Source organism: Magallana gigas, chromosome 2 (assembly GCF_963853765.1).
Source record: "Magallana gigas chromosome 2, xbMagGiga1.1, whole genome shotgun sequence".
NCBI classification, from domain to species: Eukaryota; Metazoa; Mollusca; class Bivalvia; order Ostreida; family Ostreidae; genus Magallana; species Magallana gigas.
In genome coordinates, this window is record NC_088854.1 from 5,744,106 (window position 1) to 5,764,495 (window position 20,390).

At 32.8% G+C, this 20,390-nt stretch overlaps 2 protein-coding genes across 4 annotated transcripts; both read right to left on the bottom strand.

Moving 5' to 3' along the window:
* Nucleotides 1-1,353: 1,353 nt before the first annotated feature.
* On the bottom strand, nucleotides 1,354-10,649 carry LOC105320746 (NEDD8-conjugating enzyme UBE2F). 3 transcript variants are annotated; one of them, XM_011418804.4, is made up of 8 exons: nucleotides 10,592-10,636; nucleotides 8,038-8,113; nucleotides 7,595-7,713; nucleotides 6,750-6,913; nucleotides 6,364-6,466; nucleotides 5,379-5,437; nucleotides 3,342-3,404; nucleotides 1,354-2,788 (listed from the first exon to the last, which is right to left on the bottom strand). In XM_011418804.4, the coding sequence occupies exons 3-8, from the start codon at nucleotides 7,704-7,706 to the stop codon at nucleotides 2,735-2,737; spliced, it is 555 nt and encodes a 184-aa protein (XP_011417106.1). In that variant the 5' UTR covers nucleotides 7,707-7,713; nucleotides 8,038-8,113; nucleotides 10,592-10,636; the 3' UTR covers nucleotides 1,354-2,734. The 3 variants fall into 3 exon arrangements, with proteins under 3 accessions (XP_011417106.1, XP_011417105.1, XP_034303083.1); XM_011418803.4 differs by lacking the exon at nucleotides 8,038-8,113 and having other exon boundaries at nucleotides 10,592-10,649; XM_034447192.2 differs by lacking the exons at nucleotides 8,038-8,113; nucleotides 10,592-10,636 and adding an exon at nucleotides 10,458-10,482.
* A 1,796-nt stretch (nucleotides 10,650-12,445) lies between these two features.
* On the bottom strand, nucleotides 12,446-18,437 carry LOC105320748 (cell division control protein 6 homolog). The gene is made up of 14 exons (XM_034447194.2): nucleotides 18,317-18,437; nucleotides 18,020-18,170; nucleotides 17,698-17,835; nucleotides 17,401-17,499; nucleotides 17,215-17,298; nucleotides 16,799-16,894; nucleotides 15,082-15,281; nucleotides 14,815-14,978; nucleotides 14,558-14,664; nucleotides 14,204-14,343; nucleotides 13,706-13,877; nucleotides 13,400-13,602; nucleotides 12,887-13,027; nucleotides 12,446-12,664 (listed from the first exon to the last, which is right to left on the bottom strand). The coding sequence occupies exons 2-14, from the start codon at nucleotides 18,141-18,143 to the stop codon at nucleotides 12,575-12,577; spliced, it is 1,758 nt and encodes a 585-aa protein (XP_034303085.2). The 5' UTR covers nucleotides 18,144-18,170; nucleotides 18,317-18,437; the 3' UTR covers nucleotides 12,446-12,574.
* Between the last annotated feature and the right edge of the window lie 1,953 nt (nucleotides 18,438-20,390).

Here is a 20,390-nt window from a genome sequence, read left to right on the forward strand (position 1 = left end):
GGTGCAGTGGTTCTTGAGAAGAAGATTTTTTAAACATTTTCCTATGTATTTCTATGTTAAACTTTGAACCCCGCCTGGGGCCCCAGTTTTGGTCCGAGGGTCACGATTTTTACAATTTAGAATCTTCACTTTGTATACAAGCTTTTGTGTAAATATTGGCATTTCTGGTGCAGTGGTTCTTGAGAAGAAGATTTTTTAAACATTTTCCTATGTATTTCTATGTTAAACTTTGAACCCCGCCTGGGGCCCCAGTTTTGGTCCGAGGGTCACGATTTTTACAATTTAGAATCTTCACTATATATACAAGCTTTTGTGTAAATATTGGCATTTCTGGTGCAGTGGTTCTTGAGAAGAAGATTTTTAAAGACATGCACCCTATACTCACTGTTTCGCAATTATCTCCCTTTTGAAAAGGGCTGTGCCCTTTATTTTAACAATTTATAATCCCCTTTCCATAAGGATGCTTTGTACCAAATTTGGTTAAATTTGGCCCAGTGGTTTTTGAGAAGAAGTTGAAAATGTGAAAAGTTTACAGACGGACGGACAGACAGACAGACGGACGGACGGACGGACGGACGGACGACGGACAACGGGTGATCAGAAAAGCTCACTTGAACCTTCGGTTCAGGTGAGCTAAAAATAGTTTTTGTCTGTTGTTGCAACAATTAACATGCTTAGTAGAGATTCCCCCTGAGGATTGATTTTCGATCTGCGCCTGACCTAGTAATAGCATCAATAGTGAAACAGACTATACTATTTTATGCAGAATGTTCCTTGCAAATGGCTCGACATACTAAGTTTTTATGCAAAACAGACACCCATTATTTTTTTTAAAAACATAGTATTGCACACCACAAAATGGCTATGATTTTATTAAGTAACCCAATGTTTATATTTTCAACCACTCTACACGTGGTTGAACACGAACGATAACTCTGTTCTGAACAGTATCGTTTACTATAAATAACCGCTATATGGTGAAATATGGCATACATCTTAAAAGATTGTCATTTTTTAACATAAATCAAAGTAGGATATGATATGAAAAACGACCAGTACATACGTATTTTGAGAATATTATCCAAACACTTATACTTCCGCTCAAAATTTTACAGGAACTGAACAAATCTCGGTGAAGTCTCGTGAACTTTCATTCGAGCACCTCTGGATTTATTACATAGTTACTTAGCAACGATAAAGAAAACATTCCGAACACATTCGCAGGAGTGTAGTTGGAAAATTAATATAAGAGTTAACATAGTTGACAATGTACACCCCTATACTTTCGTTTTAATTATCACCACACGAGATCATAATCCTTGCTTTCAACATAAAAATAGCTCTTACATGCAATAAACTTTGATATTGAATTATATTTTTATTTTTTCATTCATCATAACATTAAAAATCACAGCAATTCTGTTTGTATTCAATGTAGCTTTAAACCCAAATGTTTGTGGGATAGGAGCATGGAAGGGTCAGGGAACAAATAGTCTACCAAACAGTGGTCCTGGGAGCATTCCTTGCCTGAATCAGCTACAGAATGGTCCAGCAATGCACAACTCCATTACACCACTGGCCTGGTGTATTAATTAAGTAGATTCCCAGTCCATTGGAGGAGTGACTGGGTCATATATGTTATTGATTTTACTAATCTGTTATCTATACATCATACATACAGCATTATTAAATACTGACATAGGCACATGGCATATATACATATACATGTATTAATGTATAAGTTTATAATAAAAAAAAAAAACAACCCTAAAACATTACATCTTGTACAATGTAGTCATAAGAAAAAATAAATTTGTAATCCTTTAGACTTTAGGAAAATAAGACAGGAAAATTCCATGCAATTAATGCTTAAAATATTTTGTAAATATCATACATTTATCAAGGAACAGAGTTGAAATAATAAATCCATTATTTGAGCTTCATGTCAAGCTCACAGCACACACTTTTTTTACTTCATTCTATGCTTATTATCCATTGTGTAATATATAAGTAGTGTTCAACACCATCAAATTGAAGAATACATTTAGTTATACATATACATGCTAAAATTGGGATTGAATACCAGGTACAAATAATTTATGTTTTCTTTGTTGATTCACATGGTACATGTTTATAGCATTTGGTTGCAATCATTGCAGAAAAGAATGGAAATCTATTCTGACATAGCAAATAATCTTCTAAAGCAGAGATAGCACCATACTCCAACCAGTTCAAACATCCCACAAACATTACTATACTCTGACATGGCGGGGTGACATCACCCACAATTACATCAGGATAATGCCTTATTAGTTCCAAACATTCTTAAATGTAGCAATACAAGCAAAATATTGTGTTCAATTAATAGCTGACCATGCTTGTATATCTATACTTCTTCAACAATTAAATATCCTCACTCTTCTATAACGGGCAATCTTCTCACATCTACACCTTTATCATACCACTGCCAAAACCATTAAGTATTAAACGGAAAGAACAATATAGAAAAAGCAAATGATTCATAAAAAATAACAGGTCACTATTTAAAGCAGAGTTCTAGTGAGAGTTTACATGGCCGAGCAGCAAAGACTTTGTCAGTCCGCAAAATGGGAGATCAGTGTTCAAACTCTGATGCACTGTTTCTCTGCAATACTGTAACCATGGTAACTGCTGAAATCTCTATAATGGATTCACACTGGTGGAACACTTCAGTTGTTATAGACTGTAATGTTCATCACCTGGTTGCATACATTTGTATATAGTCTCTCACTTTGGCTTTGAATGATTCCTAAAAGATAAACATAAGATTTTTAATATCCTTGCACTTCATAGATATAAAAGCAGATAATACAAATTTCATAATTTGTTTTGCCTCAAACTTAAATGTTGCAATGTCATATTAGATAAAACAATTCATGTGATTGCCATCCATATTTCTATAGTCCGCAAGATGGCAACCTTTCAGTTATATCATCTTTTTTTGTTATTTTTTTAAAATTTAAAATACAATATATACAAAAAGTTTGGGTCCTTGACAAAAAACCCCCACTTATTAGGTTTGTCAATGACTGTCTAAAAAAATATGCCTGGTTTTTTAAGTACATAGTAGGCTTGGCTTCGCTTTGACTTCTTTGAACTTTTACAACTCGACAAATATTTCTGCAGACAGTCAGTAACAGACCTAATAAATAATAATATATATATACATATGCTAGTATCAGATAAATATGTGAATGTATATCACATTTTGGAGATCTTTTTCTTACTGCTTTTCCTGCTTATAGAATCAAAGATTTATTTTACATTTCAAGAAATTTCAAATAAATACAAGTCAAACAAACCTTGTTCCTTGAGTAATGGTCTGCAGCCTCCACATTTAATGGGTCATCAAAATTCAATAAATCCTGGAAATAAATGAAAAAATCATTTCAAGATATCATGAAAATAGCTTTAAAAATATGAACTTGAATTATAATGTATTAGTTGCAGAATTGTAACTAAACTAGAAAACTGACCAGTCAGGAAGGGCCCCGCTGTGGCAATTAATATAGAGAAGTGAAAAAAACTTTGAATTCCATCCTCTTTATATTAACATTGAATCTTCTTTAAAATTTCAAGATAATTCCTGAATGTCTAAGAACTCTAAATAGTAACCTTGTATCTGCATAAAACAGGGATAACCTCATGTCTTATAAAAAAAACTAAATAAAATGTGTATTTAAAAAAGATTTAAACAGGTGTTTTATAAAATGCAAGCCTTCAGTGAATGCAAATACATTGCATCACCCAGGGTTGACCTCAACTTCAAAACAAACATCAGTTGCAGACAAAGGTGTTCATTAATTTTCATATGACAGATAGAGATAAGCCTCTAAATTTTCTGCAGCAGGCAAGATAATTAATCCCAGGGGATTAATTGTTCTGCTCTCTCATCCTTTTCTTCTAAATTTACAATAAGATTTTTTTTTCAGAAATGACAGAATGGGGTTATTATCTGATTACCTGTTAAAATTAACAGCATTAAGGCAGAAAAAAATAAAATAATTAAAAAATAAAATAGTGAAAAAGGATATCTTAATATATATCTTGATTTTAGAATTCAATAAAATTATCATAAATCATTGTGTATGGTATTTTAACCAAAATAAAGTATGAATATTATATTTTAAGAATGTACACAATACTACACATCATTCAAAATTGACCTTAACTTCAAAACAAAGTTCATTTGCAGATACGGGCAGTGCAGTAATTAATCTCAATGTGACAGATAAAGATATAGCTTAGGATTTTCTTCCTGTGGAAGGTTAATTAATCCCAAAGGACAAATATTGCACAGCCTTCCAAGTATAGAATGGTAACATTCTCAGCAGTTATCTCTCTTTGCCCATTCATATTTATGCATAGTTAAGGAATCTACCCCACCACCCCAGCTCCAAACCAGAAGACATAGAGAACCAAACATAGCATCAAAATATGTATTTCTGCCTACTGAACTACCATACCAAATTTGAACTTGATTGGGCAACCATAAAAAAAGTTATTAGAAAAAAAAAACAGAAAATTTGTGGACGGAAACGTGACAGACAGACAGAGTGATTACTATAGGGCACCCGCAAATCCTTGCGGGGCCCTAACTATAGTAATCACATTCTTTAACTGTGGCCAAATCAAGTTTACTTGTGACACTTGTAAATGGTATAAAAGGCTGAAGAAGAGATTATTTCAGTTAATAGGTTGTGAGCTTCCTACAATGTTACATGAATGGGACTTAATATGGCAACATACATGTAGAACAATTTAGTGAAAATAATAAAATGTACTCTTAAATTGTTTCTATTTAACTTGTTCACCTATTTAAATTTACCATAACACAGATGAGGTGAAAAGGTTGAAATTAAGATTTAACAAACATTGAACCCTTTCCAAGTGCAACTTATAAGCTAAACTCAAAATTTACGTTTTTGTCAAACAACAATTGCTGTTTTACTGCTTCAGGTGAACAATTACCTGGTACAATTATTTGTGTTTTACTTAAAATAAAAAATTATATAAGAAAAAGATAAACTTGATGTGAATTTCATTTCATAACATTTTATTTAATTGGTTATCATAGCCACTCTGTTTTGATACAATGAGGGTAAAAAATTTATCACTGAGTAGAATTTATAATTGATGAAAAGATTGAAATATTGTGATAGACAAACTGGCCCATACCGGCCATTACCTGAGGGTAAAAAATTTATCACTGAGTAGAATTTATTATTGATGAAAAGATTGAAATATTGTGATAGACAAACTGGCTCATAACGGCCATTACCTGGTGAAACTGTTTGGTTTGAATGTAGCGTATCAATGATAACAGTAAATCAACTCACTGAAAATAAAGAGTTTAAGCCCCACACAACATCCTTCAGTCGTCTAGTGGGTGCCCAACCTATGAAAAATAGAAAATTTTCTTTTCATTATTAAAATTTCTCTTAAAATGGAACATATATACCGGTAATCATATCAAACTCATCTTAAAGATTTAAATCAATTTCTACTAACGTTTCTTTAAAACACTTATGCCCCCCTCCCTTGGAAACATCTGCGAAGAAAAGGAACAGAAACTACAAATAATTGAAATTTTTCTAAATTCAAGGCACATAACTCTGTCAAAAAATGCTCGATCGTACCCAAAATCAAACTTGACCTAGATATTATTATAATGAAGCTGTACATCAAATTTTATTTCAATATGTGCATCCTTGGCGAAGAAAATGAACGGAAACTGCAAATAATTGGAATTTTTCTAAGTACAAGGGGCATAGCTCTGTCAAAAATTGCACGATCGCACCCAAAATCAAACTTGACCTAAATATTATTATGATTAATCTGTACATCAAATTTCATTTCAATTATGTGCATCCTCTTCAAAGAAAATGAGGGGAAACTGCAAATAATTGGATTTTTTCTACGTCCAAGGGGCACAACTCTGTCGAAAATAGCTCGATCGTACCCAAAATCGAACTAGACCTAGATATTATTATGATAAACCTGTATACTAAATTTCATTTTAATAAGTGCATCCTTTGCGAAGAAAATGAATGGAAACTGTTGGTGGACCGACCGTCAGACAGCAGCAAAACAATATGCCCTCCCTCCTTCTAAGGGGGGCAAAATTACAATATGTATGTTTGTGTTATAACCTTTAAATTGTGATTTTCAATAAATGTATGTACTGGAACATTAATAACTGAGTATAAATAGCTAGTCAATGAGCAAAAATTTTGAAATTAATATTGTACTCCAATATATCCTCTGTTCTCATCGAGGTTACCTTTAATCTTACTTTGTAAAATTGCATTAAACCCGTCTTACCTAAGCTGTCGTATGAGTTCTGGCGTAGCAGACTTAGGCAAACTTCTCCATCTTCATTAATATTAGGGTGCCATATCCTTGTATTACACACAACATTTGGAGGCTACAATGACAAATTTTGTTCAGGAAATCAATAACAGTATTCAACTTTACATTAAGATGCATAATAAGATCTTTTCTTAACATTTCCAATAACTTGTATAAAATATGTCTTACATGTATTTTCTTTCATCTTATTGAATAATTGACCAAGCAATTAAAATATCATTATAAACATTATAAATCAATATCTATTCAAGCATAGAAATTGTTTGTATTTATCCATGAGGTTATGGAATTTCAAAATTTTTGTACAGAAAAAGGAAAACAACTGCGTGTATACTGACTACTATGTTATATTCCTCTGGTATATCAAGACGAAATTTAAATTTTCCACTCTTCCAAAATCCTTCATCTGGGACAATGGTCAGATCAAACACATGTAATTTATTAGGATCTTCAAAGTTCACAGTGCAGGTTTTAGGTAAGTTTTCTTCCATCTCCTGAACCTCTGTAAAAAAAATTAAAAATCATTCATTAACATTATCACAAAACCATATAAATTGTTATATATGAAAAATTGCACTTGTGCTAGCTGCAGGTCTGTAGCTCCTGGTCTTAAAAAAATTTGGATCAACGACCAGTTTCTTATGTATTAAAAAGTTGCAATTTACAGCCTACACAAACTTGTGCTAGTTTTGGACTGATAAGTCTTATTTCCAAACAAATTCTGTATAAATATTTGATTTCGAGAATTCCTCAGACATCTTACTAAAGATATCGCACACATCACTTACCTTTGATATTCTTTTAAACACCATCACAAGCCCATTTAGTGAAGTAGTGTAGTTTGTTTACATGCATAAATGGTTAGCTTCATTTAGAAAACGTCTAAGGCAAGTAAAGCAACAACATCAGTAGTAAATTGTCTGATGAATTTAATGGGACTATATTTTCTTTTTACATAATTTGTGTGGAAATAAGCTTAATCAGCTCAAAACTAGTGCAGGTTGTGTGCCGTATATTGTAACTTTTTAACACTTAAGGAACTGAATCTCCCAGGTCATCCATCTGTGACCATCTGCAGCTTTTTTTGTGCCTGATGTTTTGTTGTGGACAAAAAAGCATACAAAGTTTAAGAATCATAGGTAAATGTTCAGAATGAAATTTAGATTCACACTAAAAAATTTACCTTTGACTAAAAGTTTATCTCGAATGGATATTCTCTTTGTAATGTCTTCAGCAACTTTTTTGTTTTTTGGCGACTCTGGGGGCTGCTTCAGCTTCTTTGAGAGAGTTATCATGGCTCACCTAAAAATTAAACAACATCATTGCAATATGCATAATAATAAAAAGGATCATACAATGGAAGTTTTTTATCTGTTTATGTTCACACTAACATTAAATTAGATTCATGGCAAAACAAATGCTTAAATCTAATTTCATTACATTTCTAATCTGTCTGACAGATTTCACTGAATTTTATTATAATCTAATAACCAGCAAACTGTTTATTATCTGGGGGTCAAGTATGGACGATCATGACTTTAAATGTTATTATTAGCATGATTAGTAAGAAGATTACTCTGTATTATTGTAATCTGTTATGTGGGAGTTTCTAAGAATGCTTCTCACTGTATTTCTTTGTAAACAGTTGTGCCCCTTTTGGGTCCCATGTATGGTCCAGACTAACTGTTTGGACAACTTGAATCTACATAATATGATAAAGGAAAGTTTGCAGAGTTACAAGATACAACCCAGGGGTTAGGGTTTGAACAAACTTGACACTAAACTGTATAAAGTTATCCTAAAAAGATCAGCATTTCTGGGGGAATGGTTTTAAAGAAGATTTTTTTTAGACAATAAACAATTATCAATTTTTACTTTAAAAAATTCACATTTAAAGATGGTGTATCCCCTCATTTGATCAAATTCAACAGTGAGTGCTTTAACCCTGAGGGTGCTTTGTGACAAGTTTGGTTGAAATTGGCAAAAAGAATACGAAAATATAAAAATACATTGGTCAACAACAATTGCAGTTATTATTTATTAGAGCAAAATGGGTTTGACAATATTTGGAAAAAAATAAACCATTTGATCCTTCTGCTCAGTTGAACTACATGTGACCAAATGGGGCATTATCCTGTTATTTACTTCGCGAAGTAAATAAGTTTGACGTTGTTGACGTTAACGTCAAATGTGTCAGAAGTTTTCACAATGATATTGAATGTACATTCTTACTTCAATTATATACATTCAGCACACATTTCCATTCCAGTCATTTTCGGTGTCAACAAGCATATATTCATTTATTACGTAAAAACATCCATAAGATTTTCATTCTTATTGTGATTTTAGTGTAGGCAATTGGTTATGTTACCTTTTCATTTCATTATTATACTCATGGTATAAAACTCAATCCGCCTCCGCTTTTCATAAACTAGAGTTATCGGTATTGAAAGAGTTATCCTCTCTTATAAAATTTCCGCTTGGATTAAGAATTTCTATAATCGACTTTTAGGCTAACACGTTATTATTATAGTATCAAAGTATGTTCGTAATCCTTCACTAAATATGAAATAAATGATTTTAAAAGATGATATTCCCTTAATTTCTCCGTAACCTATAATTATTATAGTTTTAATAATATCCGGTTACGGAAATTGTCGAGCATTAATTATATATATCCCTACTTCTATCGGTAAATATCCCGTTTGCCTTCTCTTGTATTGTAAAACATTGCATTCTTCTCAGGAACAAATGCAATTAAGGACCAATAAAATTTCTACCTTGACTGACAACATTTCATGTGCGCCTCATGGCCTATTGATTGTGCTAGTTATGAGTAAATTTCAAGGTTTTCGTCGGTATTTACTCCTGTTATTCGCTTCGCTTTTAAATGAAAAGTTATATTTATGAAACTGTTTTATAATGTGCACCCCCCCCCCAAAATTACCAAGCCCCATTTTTAATATATCTCTCCCCCAAAGAAACCCTTTTCCCGGATAATCTTCCTCTTGGGGAGCTATTTAGAATGAAATGTCTCGGTATATATATACTCCTGTTATTTACTTCGCCTCTGTATATATATACTCCTGTTATTAGCTTCGCAAAGCGAATAAGTTCCAAGGGATTGTGTCGGTATTTACTCCTGTTATTCGCTTCGCTTTTAAATGAAAAGCTATATTTATGAAACTGTTTTATAATGTTCACTTCCCCCCAAAATACCAAGCCCCATTTTTAATATATCTCTCCCCCAAAGAAACCCTTTTCCCGGAGAAATCTTCCTCTTGGGGAGCTATTTAGAATGAAATGTCTCGGTATATATATATACTCCTGTTATTTAATACTTCGCCTCTGTATATATATACCGGTATACTCCTGTTATTTAGCTTCGCGAAGCGAATAAGTTCCAAGGGTTTGCGTCGGTATTTACTCCTGTTATTCACTTAGCTTTCAAATGAAAAGCTACATTTATGAAACTATCTAAGCCTATGTACTCCTGTTTATGGAATAAATGGCTACAAGTTTAATTGTTATTACGGAATAAATGGATACTAGTTGTACAGGCCGAAAATAACAGGAGTCGAAATGTGTGGAATTAAAGTCATGTTGGGTCGAGTGGATATTAGACAGAGAAAGAGTGAAATAGGAAACAGAGTACACAGGTATGCAGATAGATTTGACGTTAACGTCAACAATGTCAAACTAATTTACTTCGCAAAGTAAATAACAGGATTATGCCCCAAAAGGTCTTTTATGGTTATTAATTCACTTCATAATCACGTTATGACTAGTTCAACCCATCTTCCCAAGTCAGGGGTTTCTGATCCGCACCTCAACTGTGGGGAACAGAGTGGGCCGAAAACGCTTGGCTAGGGAAGATGAGTTCAACCACCTCTACCTGTACCATATCAGCCCACTGATATAAATAATGTAGCTCTTTTGGATAATATGAATAATGTTTTCGTTTACTTTCTTTCTTTCTTTTTCTACAATCTATCCATAATGTTGTTATCGAGTACAAAAGTTGTATAGTTTAGAGAACTGTTTACATCAAAACTCTTCATCATATGACAAATATGTCGATTCCTTTTCAGGGTCCGATAGTCAGACGACGTCTTCTACCTGATATATCCATTACATAGTCGACAAAAGCGTCTATTAATCTAATAACTAATATACTTACCAGAAACGAAGCGAATTCAATTCTCTGCTAATTTCTATATTTATTGTAGCTCGATCCCGATCAAATTATCAAAACAATGTCCCTACTATATAAAAAGCCAAATTCGAGGAAATAATTAAACAATATTCAATGCCTTAGACAAATTGTTACTGTTCTAATAAAATATTGTTTGGGCTTTGAGAAAATACCACAAAAGTACACGTTTAAAGTTTAACTACTTCATTTCAAACAGTCGAGCTTGTAGGTGTATGTGCCAATTTTTTTTCATCATGGGCAGAAATTACTCAAGAAACTAACTTCTGATGAACAAAAATTACATTTGCTTACTAAAATGGGAGGATACATGTTTTTAAGTTTGGTCCTACGTATTGTTTAGTATACACATATTTGACTTGATACAAAATTAGGGCTCTTAACCAGGTGTTCATTTATAAACATTTACCAGTACTTTCATACAACCATGGACCCTCTCAATTAAAGATAATGCAATTTATAATGAAAACTGATAAGTTAAAACACCAGAGTTGATGAGCATTTGTGCATGCAATATTATCCTGGAACTTTAGGTTTCTTCCTCCATAGGTCAACTGCTTTTTTTTTTTTTTGACTGACAAGAGCCTTACAATGTGAAAACTACAAGGCGCACACTCCATTCAGCCAGGGTGGGAAGTAGAAGGCAATTGTAATGAATATAATACCTGTATGTACCCGTACTAGTATAATTTTTTTTTATATTAATCAAGCCACTTCACATGCATCAATCCCTTTACAAAACCAGTACTACTTTCATAATGCCATTACTGTTGCACTTAGGCATAACCTCTCTTAGTGAAATAATAAAGTCTGAAATGACCTATACAGAACAAAAGACATTCAAATCAACATTTTATTCAATCATCATATATCTTAATCAGTGACAAAACAGATGGCATGTTAAAAATATTTTATGCAGAAACCTTTAGTTATGGTGATAGCTTTTATAGAAACCAGAGTGTACTAGGAAGTCAAAGACCAAATTAACATTGTAGTAGTTTGTATAAAATGATATACGGTATACTGAAGACAAATGTCATGTACAATCACAATAAGGGCAACATACAAACTCAATTCAAATAAAAGACAATACATGTTTTCAAAAAAAATGAAAAGCAAAATAACAAAAATATATGTTTGAAATCTACATTCAACAAATTGCAATCAAATTGCAAAAATGCTACAGCTGTATGGTAGGTTTTGATTATGTTTAGCCATACAAATAAGTCAACCCACATATCCATATTAGAAAAATAATTCCAGTAACTTTTGAATTTTTCAAGAATTGCTCAAGCAGAGTATTAATGCATGGAACTTCTACATTTTTATTGTGGATCAACCAAGAAATTTAAATTGGCTTTTTGGGGTTCCTTCTACTGCGACAAAATTTGTATCTGTGTAAAACTTTGTAAATATGTGTTCTAAAATATCTTTCAAAAACATATTGTAAAATTAGACCATACAGCTTGTAATAATGTCAAAACATACCAGTTATTGTTTATATCCACTTCTTTTTTTTACACAAAAATAAATACATTTTATACACATTCAATACTTTAATAACATACCTTTCCAATCTTAACTTTCTCAACACACTAAAAATAAATACATGCAATTCGCTATGGTCTATAACATGCTTCCATTTATTCAAAAATATTTGGTAAAATAACAAAAATTGTGACTTAGTTTGCTTGCAAAAAAACTGACCAGACAACACTTTCTGCAGTGTCATGTATAAAATTCTATGTACCATTCCAAATCTACTTCATCTTGATACAATAAAATCACACACATAAAATTTGCTCTTCGTTTAAATTATAAAAATGAGTTTTAAAACGTGAATTATGTAAAGAATAAAAAAATAAATCACTTCTGACACAGATATTTATTTACACAATAGATTTCTGATTTCATGATAAATTGCCTGCACATGAAGTTCTGGAAAGATGCCTATGGCAGTCCATCTTGTAGAATTGTAGACATTAAAACTTTGTCCTGTAGGGTGTGCTCCAATTCCTTCTCATCCAGCTTAAGTGTCACCTGAAGTTAAAAACAACTAAATTAAAATCTTATCAAATACCAAGAATAAAGAAACTGGTTTGATTTTGTCAGTAATGGCATAACAATGTAGAACAAATGGACACAGTTACTAAAAGGGACTGGGATGTAATTAATAATGTAGATTTTTTTTTAGAAACACTCTCTCACAAAAGACTTCAACATACATCAATTAGGACAAGAGAGGTAAATGAACATTTTTACCTTGGCCATTCTGCCTTCCTTGATTTTTTTGGTGGCCGTGATGCCCCGAGTCTCTAGCAGGCTGATAATTCCCTGGTACTCAGAGTAATCCACGGCAGCCATCTGCCTCTTTCTACACACCTTGGTATATGTATCATGTAGCTGTAAATAGGTGAATTATATACATACAATGACATTTAGTAAAAGGTCCCATAAATGATGAACAAATAATAGATATGGATGGTTTTATCTGTATATCAATTATATTTTTTCTCATCATCCCGAATAGGTCAGTATTTTCAGGGATATATAAACAAGTTCTGCATATCATTCTTTTTTTGGGGGGAGGTCTAAAAGTGCCAGGCATTACTACCATATCATCGTTGCTTGAAATTCTTTGAAAAATGTTCTCTGATCTAAAGCTATATTATGCAGTTCAACTCATGGGAACTTAAAACTTAAATTTTAACTTGATGATTTAGGGAGCACTTAAATAATTTGAACAGAAACAAATACTTAAAAAAACACACTAACCTTGCCCATGGTGACTTCCTTTAACTTTCCTTGTTTTACCACCAGGAGCAGTGTGCACACAATCAGTTTCTGTTGTAATGGAATGCTTTCCTGACTGTTGGCGGCTGAACTTGACCCATAAACTTCTGATATAACCTTAGAAATTTGCATTACTCCTATTTTCTTCAAGGGAGGATCATTTTTGTTTGGACTGTTTGGGCAACCTAAAGATGAATTGTCAAAATTGTAATTATAATTGTGCCTGAAAAGATTTTCAAATAAATAGATCACTGTTGAATATTGATTTTTGGATCTGTCATATCTCACCTGCACTGGAAATCTTGAGCACCTGCTGTGCTTTCACTTCATGCTCTACCATCTCTACAGCTCTTCTACAAACATCCAATGCTTTTCTCATGTCTCCAGCAACTGCAGATATCTTCCTGGCACAAAACTGAACAGCACTGGGCTCCATTACCAACACTCCATCCTTTTCCAGCTGATTTAAAAAAGGACAACTGCTTTAAACTTATCACATTGATACAGTACAAATAAAGTGAAGTTTATTCATGTTTATTTAAACACACTTGAATCCCTTCACCCAATAATGCTTTGTGCCAGTTTGGTTGAAATTGGCCTAGTGGTTCTGGAGAAGAAGTCAAAAAGTGAAAAGTTTACAGACGCTTAGACAGACAGATGGACGGATGGATGATAGACAAAAAGTGATTGGAAAAGCTCACTTGAGCTTTCAGTTACCGTGAGCAAAAAACTTCTCTGACAAAACCTGCCCTTTTCTTATGTTAAAGCAAAGTGTCTGATATTTACCATTTTTAATCTGTCGTGCAATATAGCTGCAATCTGATCTCTGCTGTACGGTGCAAAGTTCAACAGCTGGGGCTTACAGTTTGGCCTGGCTTGTAATCGGGGTAGAATCCTGTCTGTCAGGTCAAGGGCATTGGCAATGCCTATGGAATATGCAAATCTTATATACAATCACAATTTGGGAATTTTTTTTTTCCAGCTTAAATTAAAAGTTTTGTCTTTGATCTTCTTTACTGCCTCTTTTATGATAATTTTTAAACAGTAAATATAACATGTTTCATTAAAACAATTAACGAAGGTTATCTTATGTACCTAATATATATTATGTACATATTTCAGACTATAACGCTTACTTACCAATCAAAACAAGACGGGATTTTAACAAAGATGGCCACTCAAATATTGTGTACAAAATTTCTTGATTTTTGCTTTCTAACTGATCAATCTCATCTAATACCATGATGCTGTAATAGAAAAAATATTTTTTTCTGATCAGTAAATGCATTCAAAACCTCCACATATTAATAAAACTTCAAAACAATTCAAAACTGTGGCCATTTTAATTCTATAAATTGATATTATTCTTCAAATGAAAAGTGTTGTATTTTATTTACATGCTTGGTCCACTTGCAGTCAGACATTTTTCTACAGCCCTGAGTCGGTCCTTTGCTGATGGTGGAGACTTTCCTGTTAAGTCTGTGTACAGCTTGCCATATACTGTTGCTGAGTCTTTAAGTGTCATGCAGTTTAAGTACAAACTCTTACAGCTGTGTGATGCCTAAAACAGAAATCATGAATATTAAATCAAAGAAATTCTACTGTTGCTCTTTAGAAAAGTAAAACTTATAATTCACACATTGTTTTCAACTTTTCTGACTCACTTTTACATTGTCCAAAATGTGGGATAGTGATGCAGTTTTGCCTGTTCCAGGGGCCCCGGATATATACAGACTGCCTGAGGTCTTTTGTGACACACGATCTCTGACAAACTGACTGATCTCTTCCACCTCTTTTTCCCGTCCAATCAAACGATCTGGTTTAGCTGTGTGAAAGGTCTGCTTGGCTCTATGATAGGCTTGCCCTTAAATGAACACATAAATGTGCATTGTTTCTAAGGTTGAACTGATTTTCAATTACCGTATTTTCCCGACGACTCGTCGATGCGGACGACTCGTCGAATTGCCCATTTTTACCCAAAATTTTAACAAAATCCTATGATACGTCGATCTCAGACCATACGTCGTTCTTATCACTTCAAAATGGCCTATAAAACTGCAGTAACATTATCAGTGTATGATGCCACGATGTCACCGATATTGCTACCAATTATTATTAATGCTTAACATTTAAACAATTACGCTTTATACTTATGCATCAAATTTTCAAATACCGGCAACTTCTACAAAGTCGCTTGCATTTTAAACAATTCCCGATATCGCGTGTTATGCAAAACTAAACTTACTTTGTCAGAAATATTTTATTCCCAAGCATTAAAATAAGTATCCACTCTGACTATCGCCAGTGTATTCGCCATTACGTAACCAGCCACCTGTTGACTCGGCGCGTGGTCAATGTTTGTTTAACAATTTCCGGTGTCATAAGCATGCACCTGTCTCGTGTCGGACTTCAAAGGGGGATCTCAAGTGCAGAAAGCTTAGCAATTACTATGATTTGATGAAACTTGTTTACTTTGTATCCAGTAATGCAGTTACACGCTATTGTTTTACATAGACACTGTTAGAAATAGATCGATCATTTGTACGACTTGATAATGACTATATACGACATACATACGTTTCCTAAAAAAATTATCTAACAATAATCAAAGAATTGGACAATAATTAATCAATGAACTATAATCACTCGTATAACGGTACTCTTTATATACACAGGGAGTGAAATTGCCTTAAAGACCTCAGCCTTAGGGCAAGATTATTAACACAACCGGTGTCAGCCTATTGTATAAACAGTAGTATTGATAATTGCCGATTATGTATTTTAAGATTGAATTTGACCATTAAATATTTCTGATTTATACTTTCCACTAACAACTCTTTACAAATAAATAATTAAATTTAAAAAAACATCCCCCGGACCTACTGCAATATTTTCTTCCATTCAAACTTGGTTTCAATTTTACTGCGCAATGTTATCTTCCTACTAGTGATACATAGAACCATGTGACGATGTGTTTATAAAAACGGAACGGTAAAACTTTTAATTGATTAAAGACAATGTAACATTTTTTAATAACTGTTGTTATTATTATGTATTTAAGCGTTGACAGATGAGTGAAAATGATAATTATAAAAGATGAACAGTGAATTCAACAACGTAATTTTCAATCACACAGCCAACTCAAGATGATTAAATCCAAGATTTTTAATGCTATTTTAAAAAAATTTCTGACATCGAGCCTACGACAAGTCGAACAAGACGATAAGTCGGGTGCTCTGCTTCAGAGGAAAAAAATACCGACTAATCGTCGGAAAAATACGGTATTAAATTTTTCAAGATTGATATGTAAGTATAAAAGATTTGTTAATCTAGTGCACTGTAATGTATTCATGTTATTGGTATAAATAGACAATGTTTTACCACTTGGTCGCTGAAGTTTGAGTACAGGAGAAACTGGTTTTTCATTGTCTGCCAAGATTTGTTTTCTAGCTGGTGAAGGTTGAACTTTACCAATCCCTTAATTAAATACAGAATTATATGTTACAGTCTTACATTACCTTTTGTTTTTCTTGGATAAAACTATGAAAAAAAGGAATCCCTTCCAAACTTATGAAACTTTTCTTTTCTTAACTATTTTGAGGTGGGATACAGCTATTTACCACTTATAACTCATCTGTTAGGTTTTAAAAAAATATTAATCAAATTACGATTACACATGGTAGAAATTTGGCCTATTAAACATTACTTAATAGAACATGATAATTTGTTAAAAATTACACCTATTAATTTATAACATTACACATCATAATTCCCCCGAACCTGCTTTTGAAACCAACCTGGTAGTTTTTTTACAGGTGTGTTTTCCTTGTCTGCCTTTTTACTCGCCTTTTCCTTCAATGGAGATTTCACATTCTCCTTTTCTGCAATTTGGAAAGAGAATTTTAAAAAGTTTTCTGAATGGTTACTTCTATCTTACATTTGCAAGTATTTTAGTATGTGTCTGAAATCCAGTTAATAATTACCTATTGGTGCCGTTTTAATGGGTTTTACTCTGATTGGAGAGGAAACAACCTGATCTGCAACCTTGGGCTTAGTCTTAGATGAAGGAATATTTTCACAATCTAAAAAAAAATTTTTATTTCATCTTTAAGTTCTGACAGATTGACCTCTTATTCTATGTATGATTTTAATATTTTTAGCTCATTCATACGTATTATAATAATGATTACTATTGTTTTTAATGTGTATGCCCCCCCCCCCCCCCCTCAGATTGTTGAATAAACATACATGTATATATAAAATTCACCAAATCAAATTACCTGTTAGCTGCATAGAGTACAGTTTTGTTCGTAAACCAGAGCGTGTAGGTGTTTCTCCACATCTCCTTGGGGAATCTAAGTTTTCCTTTGATTTCTTGGTTGGAGAACATTTTAGTGCTAACCCAATATCATTTTCATCTGAAACACAACAAACGATTAATCAGTTCATACAAAATTCTTTTCATTTATCTTCTTAAGATTAGATAATGTTTAAAGATTTGCTAAACATAGGCCCCAATTTGCCGAATACAACGTTTTTCTCACACTTAAAAAAAAGCCCCCTAAAAAAATGATACAGAAAATGTTGCATTGAAACAATTACCATCACTGCATCTTTTTCTTGGCGATTCATCGTTATATCGGTTCTGAGCTCTTTGTTTGGCCCTTGTGGATCGAGTTGACTTCTTGACTTGAAATTCTAACTTTCTTTGTACTCGGGTTTCCATCTCAATCAGATGAGGGATTGAACCGCTCTGAAAGTGGAATGTAAACAAAAGTTGCAACACTTACTTTTTTGTTAGGATCAGTGAATCTTTTTAAACAGTTACATTATTCTGAAAGATGAGCGTTAATATTTTATGTTAAAGAGCAGAGTGAAGAAATCGTGACAATTAATTACCTTATATTTACAAGTTTTCCGTCCGTGTAGTGGACCCAAGCTGACAAGGGGTGAAGTTGGCGCGAACACATTCGACGTCACGAAATATTAACCAATCAGAACGAGGAATTAAGAGTAAAACTATTGCCAGAGACGGATGAGATTCAGAATTCCGGGATGTTCATAGCACTAATGTTTATATCACCAAGATAATAATTTTTTTTGTAACATCTTCATTCAAAGAAGACAAAAATTGCCTTCAAGAGTATCCTGGTAAAGAAAACTGCTTAAAAATTGAATATCAATTCTTTTAATATATGTCGAAATTTAAAAAACAAAACAAAACAATTAATTACAAGAACGTTATCAAAGCAAAACTTTAAACTACCTTTTAAAAAATATGAGAGAGAGAGAGAGAGAGAGAGAGAGAGAGAGAGAGAAAACAGCAAAAGCTATGTGTATTTTAACACAAAAAACGTTTTTAAATATCCATCTCTAAAATTTTCAAAATTGTAACGTAGAGTTTGTGTCTACCATAAACACTTAGGATTAACTTTTTCCAAAAATCTCAGATGGACAGCATATATTGATAACATAATAGCAAAGGCACACAAAAAATTAAGTCTAATGAAAAAACTAAATCTTTATCGCTTATGTACACACTAGTGCACATCCTTTATTAGGCCACATTTGGAATATGCTTCAGAAGTTTGGGGAGGGTGTTCTCTTGCAGACACAGAAAAGCTTGAACAAATACAATTAACTAACAGCTACTAGAATTGTTACTGGTCTATCAATTTTTGCTTCCAGGGACTCGCTCTACTTAGAAACAGGTTGGAATTCTTTAAGTACAAGACGTAAAATAGCTAGACTAAAAACAATGTTCAAGGTAGATAAAAATATTATTCCTTCTTACATTAAGGAATGTTTTCCAGACAAGCGGTGTAATTTGTCTAATTATACGATGAGAAATTCTCAAAACTATTCCTTACCAAAATGTCGATTGCAAGTGTACACATCTTCTTTAATTCCAACAGTCATTGGGGAATGGAACTCCCTACCTCTGCATATCAGGGAGGTTAATTCACTATCAACCTTCATCAATTTAATCACTTCAGATAAAGATATTTTTAATATAAATAAATCTCCGCCATCATACTTCTCTTTTGGAGATAGAACCTACAATATAATCCATACTAAACTACGTCATAATTGCATACTAAATTGTGACTTATTTCGTTATAATATCATTGATAGCCCTTTATGTACATGTGGAAAAGTTTAAGACACTCATCATAATTTTTTCTCCTGTACTTAGTATGCACGCGCCAGAGACGAGCTTTTTAATGTTTTTAAGATTCGAAATTTGAATATAGTCAACACACATATGTTGCTCTGGGGCGATGTTACAATTAGTGATAGTGTTAATGAAACTTTGTTCTCTATGGTTCACCTTTTCATAAAAAAATCTGAACGTTTTTCGTAATGTACTACACTTTATATATTTATATCTATTTTATAGTGCCATTTATTAGCAACTTTAGTAATGCATGTGATATATATTGCATCTGTTTTAAATATGTGACCTTTTACTATGCTTTATATTATGTTTGTCAATAATTTTGTAGGGAGAGAGGGCTTAATAAGTTATGGAACTTATGCCCAATCCCATTGTGTAAATATGCATTAAAATATGTGCAAATGAGAGAGAGAGAGAGAGAGAGAGAGAGAGAGAGAGAGAGAGAGAGAGAGAGAGAGAGAGAGAGAGAGAGAGAGAGAGAATAATTTACCATCCAGCACTACTTGTTTCAATTTATTTTGTGTCTTAATTTAACATCATTCCGTTAATTTCAAATCTATATATTCAGTATGTGCACTGATCGAATTTATAAAGTCTTTTATTAAATCATTGCCAAAAAATCATCAAAAATTTAACAGTAAGTATAGTAGAAATACAGTGCATCAGTTAATTCGTTTTATCCTGTTTATCCAGACCATAACAAAAAAAAAAAAAAAGGTTGCTAAAAGGATCGTGGACGACTTTACAAGAATTTTTCAACATTTCCGCTGAGGTAAAACTTAAAATTACGTTTTT

What these genes read in the sequence shown, in the direction of transcription:
- LOC105320746 (XM_011418803.4), bottom strand. Translation starts at nt 7,706, where the DNA reads ATGATAACTCTCTCAAAGAAGCTGAAGCAGCCCCCAGAGTCGCCAAAA. An exon ending in CAGAGGAATATAACATAGTA is followed by an intron (nt 6,467 to 6,749) that starts GTCAGTATACAC and finishes TTGTCATTGTAG; the next exon opens with CCTCCAAATGTTGTGTGTAA. An exon ending in GCTTAAACTCTTTATTTTCA is followed by an intron (nt 3,405 to 5,378) that starts GTGAGTTGATTT and finishes ATTTATTTCCAG; the next exon opens with GATTTATTGAATTTTGATGA.
- LOC105320748 (XM_034447194.2), bottom strand. Translation starts at nt 18,143, where the DNA reads ATGGAAACCCGAGTACAAAGAAAGTTAGAATTTCAAGTCAAGAAGTCA. An exon ending in ACCTGTAAAAAAACTACCAG is followed by an intron (nt 16,895 to 17,214) that starts GTTGGTTTCAAA and finishes TATTTAATTAAG; the next exon opens with GGATTGGTAAAGTTCAACCT. An exon ending in ACTGCAAGTGGACCAAGCAT is followed by an intron (nt 14,665 to 14,814) that starts GTAAATAAAATA and finishes TTTCTATTACAG; the next exon opens with CATCATGGTATTAGATGAGA.